The sequence below is a fragment of the Corythoichthys intestinalis genome, unplaced genomic scaffold (assembly GCF_030265065.1).
Source record: "Corythoichthys intestinalis isolate RoL2023-P3 unplaced genomic scaffold, ASM3026506v1 HiC_scaffold_45, whole genome shotgun sequence".
In the NCBI taxonomy this organism is placed as follows: domain Eukaryota; kingdom Metazoa; phylum Chordata; class Actinopteri; order Syngnathiformes; family Syngnathidae; genus Corythoichthys; species Corythoichthys intestinalis.
This window is the reverse complement of record NW_026651614.1, coordinates 132,145-142,500: the sequence shown is the minus strand read 5'-3', so window position 1 is coordinate 142,500 and position 10,356 is coordinate 132,145. Positions and strand designations below refer to the sequence as shown.

Sequence of the window (10,356 nt, the reverse complement as noted above, 5' to 3'; positions counted from 1 at the left end):
TGGCCCAAAGATAGGTGGACGATAAACCTGCAATACAGACAGGTAGTTCTTGTAACAGCGAACCTAACACAACGTGGGGGAATGGTGACAATTACTTGGTTGGGTTCGGCTTCACTTTTCCTTGGATGACGATGATGCAGCCAGCGTATAGACGCTCTTTGAACAGCACTTCGGAAACTTCCTGCACGCACACATAAAGGCAGCGTGAAATTGATATATCAGTCAAGCGCTAATCGCTATGGGCAACCTCCAGAACATGCCAACTACAACTCATACAATCGTCAACTCACCTGGTACACATCCACTTGGAGGTTGCAAGTGCCTTTAATGCCGTTGTACATAATCTCATCGCTATCTGGTATTGAAACAAACATCAACCAAGGTAGGACACATGAGATTTGACATTAAGATTTTAAGTGTGAGTGAGCACATTGCATATTAGGAAGCCATGAATCTTCCCAGCTAAATAATCAGCACACCATGTGATCCTGTGCTCCATCGGTAGACCACATTCAAGCTGCGTCCGCAACACGGTCACGTTTCACAGATGTATATGAGCGCAGAACACTTGCAGCCTCGGAGTCAGAAGTATGATAGTGCACAATTTGCCAACTAAGCAAATGTATTTGATTGATAGGCAGCTAATAATGATGCCTGAATCTCTCAGAATGGAAAAAGTATTAGTGGTACAAGTAGGCCTCTATTATCAATCGTATGCAAGCTCATTCTTAAAGTAGACGAAAGACTAACTGAACTATATGAGGGGCCGTACAAGACATTTTTCATTCTGGCCCTCACACACACACATACATTCTCCATTCACATACATATTCACCCTCACACACATATATTCTCTCACATTCATATATTATTCACTCTCCAAACTACGGCCCGCCTCCACATTCGGTCCGGCCCCCTGAACAATCAATTTCTTTTTTTTCCAATAGTGTTATTTATTTCCTGGCTTTTTTCTGTGAAGAACCCAGAGGGCTATTTGGTTATTATCTATTTAATTAATAGTGATAATATTATATTATGTTGAGGTAATTATCGAGGTTTGATTGATTAAATATTTGCTTGGTTGATTGATTGAATATTTGCTTGTGCTCATACATACCATAAATACATAATGCCATATTTTTCTTACTTATATAACCAGTAAATGATTATTGCTACCAGGTTGTAGTATAATGCTTAAGTGTTACAAAGGGTAAAAGAGGGTCGGGATGACAACTATTTTGCTTCATGGCCGCATCATTGCGTAACTAGACCTTCCGAGGCATCTTCAGCACCTGGCGTCTGGACTTCCGTCTAGACCTTCGAGGACAATTTTCCATCCATGGCCGCAGCGTTGCATAACTGAAGTGTCTGGATTATTTTGACTGTTTATATGATTGTTTACATAAGATCTTGCTTCCACATGTGTATTCACTTAGTTCCACCTACATGCACACACATATCCAATCGAAAACCACATGGGTGTCTCCAGCTTGCTCTCCCCTCCCTTAGGGCGACATCCATCTTTGTTTAGGACAAACCCCTAAATAAAATACCAAGGAGGATATTTTTCCTCGAGATCAATTTTGGTGACTCACGAGTCACATGTTGCTCTCCTTGGCCAAGAAAACTGAGTGTCTTCTCTCCTTATGTCTACCTAAAGATCTATTTTTGAACTTGACATATTATCTTTATTTTATATTATTATTTTTATTTTATTTACTTTTGTTCCGTGAAGAATCCAGAAAGGGTTATTTGATTGTGGCTTTCTGAAAAACAATTCATTTTTGCATTTAGGCACTCCTGCAATCGTCACACTTTTTCTGTTACAAACTGACCCGGCCCCTCATCAGAGAAGGGAAAAGTTATGTGGCTCTCACAGGAAAAAGTTTGAGAATCCCCTGCTCTAATCGAAAGCACAGTGTAGTATAGTTGGTGCACACCAACAGAAGGCGCCAACTCACCTTGGCATCGCTTGCAGATGTAACGTCTAAGGGAGGTGCAGGAGAGGTCGTTCAAGCGACCTCGACGTCCCCCCATCTCAACACAGTCTTCATTTTGGAGGTTAGGCTCACCTGCATCCCAGAGCCTGCACAGAAGTACCTTTCATACCGAGATCCTGCTATAAAACAACCTTTCGGCAGCTGCTCTGAAGCTCATCCCTAGTTGAGCATCAGTCGCATTTACAAATCAAGTGCAAAAAAAAAAAAACAAAAAACAAAATCAATACATGAAATTATCCTTAAAAATATATAGTTAAAAAATATATATATATGATTTTGCTCAGTAAGAAGATTTTTTTTGTAATGATCACGTGTGTTTCTTAGATGGACTTTTAGATGGAATTTTGTAAACCAGTGAAAAAATAATGGATATATGGGAATCAGTTTCTCATTTATGCCTCGTTTCACTGTAATGCTGTAATGCATGTGTGAAACCTTTCATTCATTCCATTTCTGAGCCGCTTATCCTCAAGAGGGTCACGGCTGGAGCCAATCCCAGATAACTGTGGGCGGTACACGGGGTACGCGCTGAATCGGTTACCAGCCAATTGCAAGGCATAAGGAGACGAACAACCATTAGGCGGGGTACGCGCTGAATCGGTTACCAGCCAATTGCAGGGCACAAGGAGACGAACAACCATTCGCGCGCACACACTCGTACCTAGGGACAATTTAGTGTGGTCGATTAGCCTACCATGCATGTTTTTGGGATGTGGGGAAACTGGAGTACCCGAAGAAAACCCAAGCAGGCATGGGCAGAACATGCAAACTCCACACAGGAAGGCCAGAGCGTTTTTCAAAAAACCCTTGATCCCAGGACTGTGAGGCCGACGTGCTAACCACTGTGTGTGTGTGAAACCTGTTGTGTTTTATTGTGTGCTCTATTTAAAACTGTGCGAAAAGCACAACCCCCCCCCCCCCCCCCCCCCCAAAAAAAAAGGGCTCCGTGCCTACCCTTATGTCAGGGAGTTCCGGCAAGATATTCTACGCCGTTAACACACACGCGCGTAACGTAAACGTTGAAGGACTGTGATTGGTCCGCTCTTTTTCCGGTTCAGCACAACACCGCCGCCATTTTCAAACATTCGCACACGTCTTCTGTGTTGCCCACGCGTCAACATTTGTTGTTCAGTATTGATTAGCTGCAGCTGCAAATACACTCTTTTCGGTTGCGCAAAATTGTTCAAGCCCACACCTCCTCTAGTGGCATGGTGGTGAGTTACAGAGCAAAGTGTTCCCGTGACGCAGAAGTTCAAGTGCGCAATGACGGCGTAGGGCAGGCTTCACTAAATCCGGACCTCGGTGCCACTTTTCCTGTCGTGTTTTCCATGTCTCCCTCCTCCAACACACCTGAATCAATATAATCAGGATCATTATCAGGCTTCTGGAGAGGTTGCTGATGACATAATCATTTGATTCAGGTGTGTTAGGGGAGAGAGACGTGGAAAACACGACAGGAAAAGTGGCACCGGGGTCCGGTAGTGTTGTATCGGTCGCGAATGATTCGTTCTTTTTGAACGAATTGTTTGGGTGAACGAGACCGAACTAATCACCATCTGCACTGATTCGTTCTATGAAGTTGGTATTTGTTCACTGCGTGGGAGGGCGTTGAGCAAGCGGCAGCGTCTTCTGACATCGCACACGACCAATCAGACGCCAGCCTCATCGCGGGCAGGGGAGGGACCGGAAACAGAATCAGGGCGTATGTCACTCACTTCCACGTGTGGCCAATAAGCAGCCAGCGTGCAGGCAAGGGGGCAAGACTGAGTTTTGTCACTTCCCGTTCAGTGACTCGGTCCTCCGGTTCCTGACCTAGCTTGCTGCTAACGTGACTTTCCAGTAATGACTATGCGGTGAACGAATCAAAAAATGAAAGGAAAGGACTTTGTCACATATTTGTTAACGTGGAGCCTATCAAATGCAGCTCAAAAAGACAAAAACACCACACAAATCTAGCGAGCATGGTTCAGTGTACTACTTTTCTCAACAGACTCGGGACTACCTATTACGACATACTATCAAATTTACAGTAATTTAAAACACGGGTAGCTACGAGGCAAGCAAAAGCTGAGCTGCGGTCGCGTGACGGCAATGAAGGGGGCAAAGAACTGTCACTATATGGAGGCTTCATGGCAGCGATATTTACCTCATATGTGCACAGAAAAAAAGAATAGTATGATCACCATAATACTGATTTGCAATGAAACGGTATACACATGTCCATTTTTTCCAAGTGTTTTATTTTTTTTTTCCCATGTCAGGTGTTGGTTGGTTTGACAAATTATGTCAATCCGTCCATCATGTGCTACTCAAGCGCCCCACAACAACGCACATGGACACGGGAGATGTCGCAATATGTCTACATTTTTCTTAACAGACTAATGAGAGTAGAAAGGCGATATCGTAAAGAGCAAACAATTATTTCTCGTCAGCATTTGACAATCTGAGATGCGGGGACGACAGGGGAGCTGACCGGATTATTTTATTTATTAATACCAGTGCAAAACGTCAATACGATCACCATAATACTGATTTGCAATGAAACTGTATATACATGTCATTTTTTTCCGAGTGTTTTATTTTTTTCCCCCGTGTCAGGTGTTGGTTGGTTTGACAAATTATGTCAATCCGTCCATCATGCACTACTCAAGCGCCCCAAAACAACGCACGCGGACACGGGAGATGTCGCAATATGTCTACATTTTTCTTAACAGACTAATAAGGGTAGAAAGGCGACATCGTAAAGGGCAAACAACCATTTCTCGTCAGCATTTGACGATCTGAGATGCGGGGACGACAGGGGAGCTGACCGGATTATTTTATTTATTAATACCAGTGCAAAAATTCAGTACGATCATCTTAATACTGATTTGCAATTAAACTGTCAAATATCAAAATGCAGTATTGTCTTTATTTCAGAGCAGCACATTCGAAAACTAGCTATTTACACTTATAGTTTTAACAATAGTGACTAAAAATAATAGTGATGAGCATGAAAACAAAAATACAACAGAGTGAGAGGTAAATATGTGTTGGTCGATCCATTTAGAAATTAAACTTTCGATTTATTTTTATTTTCGTGACAGCAAGCATGCTGCGTTGGCTGGTAGCAGGCTAGCAGCAGCATTGTATATGTGATCGAGAACATGCTAAAGAAAGTCCGTGCGCCCCCGACCCCAAACCCCCACTCCTCCCACAAAAGGAAAATGTTTAACCGTGTCCTAAATCGAAATGCAAGCACGAGCCATGATTTTGAGCCCATAGAACTAGGACAGACGACGCGGAAGTTCTCCCTCGCTTTTGCAGCAGCGGGTGGGAGGGAGACGAGGCTGTCTGTGAAAGCAGAATGATATTGCCTGTCACTCATTACTGAAACTACGACGAGTGGTCAATGTGCAAGAGAGGGAGGGACCAAGAATGTCACTTCCCGTTCAGTTATACTGCGAAGCGGTCTTTGGTGATTCGTTCGGCAACGTCACTTCCCGTTCAGTAACCGAACGATTCATTTGGACGGGGAGGGAGATGAGGGGGGCGAACGATTCGTTGAACGATTCGTTTGAACGAATCTTTTTACTGAACGATCCGGAATGGATTCGTTTACTCAAGTGAACGACAGATCCCGTCACTAGGGTCCGGATTTAGTGAACCCTGGCGTAGGGCCTACGGCGTCGCTCCGCTGTCACCGGAACGCAGAAGCATAAATCAGCCTTGACTAGAACCATTCTTCTTAACAAAACGGCCTGTCAAAAAACATTTCAGAAATTCTTTTTAACTAAACGGCCTGTTAAAAAGCAGATACGCTGAGGGATGTTATTTTGATCGATTCTGATTCGGTTGTGCTTTACCAATCATCTTATCGATAATAGTCGCCACATAAGGCTGTTCAGTTCCCTATAAAGCAAAGAAGAAGCACTTTTCCTTGGGTGCAGCTGTCATTTTGGGTGTTATAGTGATGAGTGAGTAGGAAGTACCCAAATTTTACGTGTCTACATTACGCTTTCCTTATACTGCTTACGCTAGTTCTGATTTCAAAGGAGTTCCGTCAATCCACTTCCACGGGTATGGGCTCTTCAGGCCGATCCAGTAGTCAAAGCCATCGAGTTGCTCTTTCAACCAGTCCTGAAACAAATTGCATCAGTACTAAAGGGCACGAGAGACACTTAGTGAAAGGCCGCTCACCCTCTCCGCGCTGCTCCGGATTATCAGCAGGTGCCCCCCATTGGATGAACAGTAGCGTTTGGCATCATCCCAAGATTTAGAGTCATTGGCAAAGCAGTAACTATGTTGGTTGTTGAGCCGCCAGGGTGCCTGACAGCCCTCAGCAGACTTGGGCCGTCGAGTAGGCGATACAACCTTCTTATCAGGGCCCGTAAGAGGAGGGCCCGTAGCACGAGGGCCCGTAGTAGGAGCGACCGTAACAGGAGCTACCGTAACAGGAGGGCCCGTAGGAGGACGGCCCGTAGCAGGAGCGACCGTAGCAGGAGCGACCGTAACAGGAGGGCCCGTAACAGGAACGCCCGTAGCAGGATGGCCCGTAGCAGGAGCGACCGTAAGAGGAGGGCCCGTAGCAGGAGCGACCGTAACAGGAGGGCCCGTAACAGGAGGGCCCGTAACAGGAGGGCCCGTAGGAGGAGCGACCGTAGCAGGAGCGACCGTAACAGGAGGGCCCGTAGCAGGAGCGACCGTAGCAGGAGCGACCGTAACAGGAGGGCCCGTAACAGGAACGCCCGTAGCAGGATGGCCCGTAGCAGGAGCGACCGTAAGAGGAGGGCCCGTAGCAGGAGCGACCGTAACAGGAGCGACCGTAACAGGAGGGCCCGTAACAGGAGGGCCCGTAACAGGAGGGCCCGTAGGAGGAGCGACCGTAGCAGGAGCGACCGTAACAGGAGGGCGCGTAACAGGAGGGCGCGTAACAGGAGGGCGCGTAGCAGGAGGGCGCGTAGCAGGAGGGCTCGTAGGCCTGCAGCAGCGTCCTAAGGGCGTCAAGAAAAATATTCAAATAATATTTGATGATAGCAGTATTCAAAAAATTCAAAGAAAAGAAGAGCAAAACCGTTCATAATAAGTCTTTAAATAATAATGAAATCATTTTTCTAGTGGACCCTCTGCCCGTTTCACTTTTTCCTGTGATGTGATAATTTCACCACAGACCCCAGTCTCACCACCCAGCAGACGAGTGAGCTACCTGAAGGTGCTATTTTTAGCCTCCGCAATTGAGCGACGTTACGGTGACGTCAACTTCATGAAAAGACAAAAGCCCTCCGGGTCAGAAGAAAAAGAAAGAAGAGACCATAAACGTGAAGAAAAACAGAGGTTTGTTGTGATGATTTTTTTTCAACAGCATAAGCACGTAGACTTAGCGCAACTGCAAGCTAGCGGTTATTCACATAGAGTTTATATGACTTAGTGCTAAAGAAAGATTATACTGTATCATTAGCCAGGCTGTTGTTTTAGAAATATTTTCAGTATTCAGCCAGCTGTTGATTAGTTTCAGTTAAATTTACTCCCCCTCCAATTTTTGAGAAATTTGGACAAAGTCTATGGGGGACCCAAATTGTCTTGCTTACTTTCATGTGATGTGAACCACTTTTACCTTGTGTGAAATTTTGCCTTTCAAATAAATTTGCCTTGCCTAAAAAAGTGGCAAGGTTAATTATACAAATACACCATAAAATATGCATTAATAATTTCAAAGTTCTGTGGTATGGGGGACTAAAAGTGCCATGGATTTAAATGCAAACATTTGTTTTTAAATGTGTCATTAATTCATTAAAATGGCAATCACGTTCATGTAAAAAAAAAAAAAAAATTCAATAGGTATTTATTTGCTGTCTTATTTTATTTAATTCATTATTATTGAATAGTCCTGTGTAGTTGCAGTGCTTCAAGAATGTATTTTCTTTCAACTACGCCCATCAAAGATAGTGACCGGGTCCAATAGACAGGTACAGTAGGCTGCAAGACTTTAGGCGCTATCATGCTGGTTTGACAATGAGCAGCTATTTGACAAATATAATGTAAGATTCCACTTTCTTCTCTAGATGCTCTTCTGAAATATTTTCCTTCTGCCTCTGTACATTCTGGGCCATCTTTTACAGCGAACTTATCCACATCAGCACCAAGTCCAAGCCCACCAAGTCCAGGAAAGAAGTGCCCTTCCAAAACAACTGTCATATGAAAGTGCAATAGATGCTTTTGCATCAGTGAAGACAAGGTGAGTAAGGTTATAGGTCGAGGTGAAAAAAAGTTGCATTTTAAAGTGTTCGGTTTGTCTTTATATAGGTTTGTGTTGGTGGGGGGTGTTAATCATATTGTAACAACAATTGTAAAAGTCATCAAGATTGTGTTCAACTGCAGGTTTTTTGTTGTTGTTTGTTTTCCCTTCGGTCATTAAAAGTTCAATTATCCCTCCCCTTCCAGCACCTCAACCTATATGTATTCATGATCCAGATCAATTGAGATCACAGACAATGGTTTTGGAGCTAAGTTTCTGTTGTGTTGAAGCACATGTCTTTTGGACATTCTCTTCCTACGTTTGATACATTATGACAAAACACACACACAGGCACCACATACAAAATTATCCATCTCGCAATGTGAAACAAAACACCTGGAATGTGAAAAGTTGCATTGAAAACCTCAGTCCATGTAGAACTGTAACATATATGTATTTATTTTTTATTTTTTAATGTTAATTTTATTTATATATGAAAAAATACAATTATACATTAATACAAATCTATTGGGTTTATTGATAATTTATTGATTAAAAAAAATCATTAAGATTATAATGGAATTAAAAAAAGTAGATATTTATTTATATCATAGGTAAATACTATGACCCTTTAGTATAAAACTAAAACTAACCAAAACTAAACTACAAGAGTATTTAACTGCCATTAGTCAATATTTAGTATTATATATTTAGTGTTATTATATTTAGTAATAATAATACTACTAATAATATAGTATTATATAATACTATAAAATTAAATTAAAAAATAAATTATTATGAATTTATTAAATTTATTATTATTAAGTTATTAAAATTATTATAATAAAATTTAATAGTAATATTTAGTGTTATTTTTTTAATTCATAATAATTTTAATAGTTTTAAAATAGTTATATATATACATTTGTATTAATGTATAATTTTGGTTCGTTTAGCTTACTACTGACAACAACAGAAGTGCGCTTATTCTTAACTGGGAGGACTGGCTATGGATTCTCACGTTTCTGTGCCAATGACGGTGCTAGACGTCCAATCCATTTGCAGCCTTCCAAGGCAAACCGAAGTGAATTTCCAAGGCAAACCGAAGTGAATGTTTCAGGTTTTCAGTCAGTGGCGGTCAGTGAGTTAAATGAGTGGTATATCAATGCTTAAAGTCAGTCGTTAGTTTTAAATAGGCTTTACTACACCCTTTTTTCAAAAGTTCACAGTCGGATCAGAAAGTGTCTCAAAACCGCGGATGTATTATGTATTGTTTCCATTGTTTCAAATGAGACTGACAGTTTGCTTAATATGTCTAGTAATCTGACAAGTATACATTTCCCCGAGGTGGGGCCAATAAAATGCCCTTTTATATTGATCCCCTAATGATCTGAAGAAACAAATCCAGTCCCAACAACGTTTGCAGTGAACCTTGAAGTCAAATAAAAACGTGAACTCACCAAGCGAAGCCCAAATGCCAAGCACGGTCAACGCTTGGAAAAGGAGCGATTGTGCCTTCTTCATCTCTCAGGTCCAGATAGAAGATCAGCCAGATAAACTTCAGAGGAGAATTTAATACGACGCAAGCCTCTTTCGCTCTGTGACAGACACACAAGCTTGACTACGTCACGCACGCACGCACGCACGTCCAACGACACAAAGGCTGGAGGATGACGCTCTAAAGAACTCGTGCATCAAAAGAAAACAAACATACAAACAAAGAAGAATTCGTGCATCAAACACGTCTCAACGTCACGTGGAACATTTGGAAATTAGGGTCGTACTAGTGATGGAGAAACCTTAGCTTTCTGAAGCAGTAAATATATATCAAGCAACGTGTCGAAATGGTTCATTCAGTGTTATGAAGCATTTGCCACGAATCAGTGTGGTGAGTCACGACAGACGACACTGCTTCACCGCTGCTTTCTGTACCGCTGAAGCAAATGTGTTGAGATGGTTCCGTGCTACGAGGCATTTGACACAATTCAGTGTGGTGACATCTTCTGGACAAAAATATATTGAATTTTCATCTAACCAAATGACCAAGTGTCATCTGAACAATGAAACCTGTGGGTGGTATGGTGGTTATATACTATGTCTGATGTGCGAGCAGTAGTGGGTTTGACCACTAGCCTGAAATGT

General features: G+C 42.5%; 1 protein-coding gene across 1 annotated transcript in view; it reads right to left on the bottom strand.

The window, feature by feature from the left end:
* Positions 1-9,841, bottom strand: part of LOC130911437 (collectin-12-like) — a 10,567-nt gene extending 726 nt beyond the window's left edge. The window contains exons 1-7 of the mRNA XM_057829246.1: positions 9,675-9,841; positions 6,180-6,973; positions 6,016-6,119; positions 1,962-2,086; positions 291-355; positions 96-181; positions 1-27 (exon numbers count right to left, since the gene is read on the bottom strand). The exon at positions 1-27 is cut by the window's left edge and continues 151 nt beyond it. Coding sequence (XP_057685229.1) covers positions 1-27; positions 96-181; positions 291-355; positions 1,962-2,086; positions 6,016-6,119; positions 6,180-6,973; positions 9,675-9,738 — 1,265 coding nt within the window. The 5' untranslated portion in view covers positions 9,739-9,841. The remainder of the gene's footprint in view (positions 28-95; positions 182-290; positions 356-1,961; positions 2,087-6,015; positions 6,120-6,179; positions 6,974-9,674) is intronic.
* Positions 9,842-10,356: the final 515 nt, after the last annotated feature.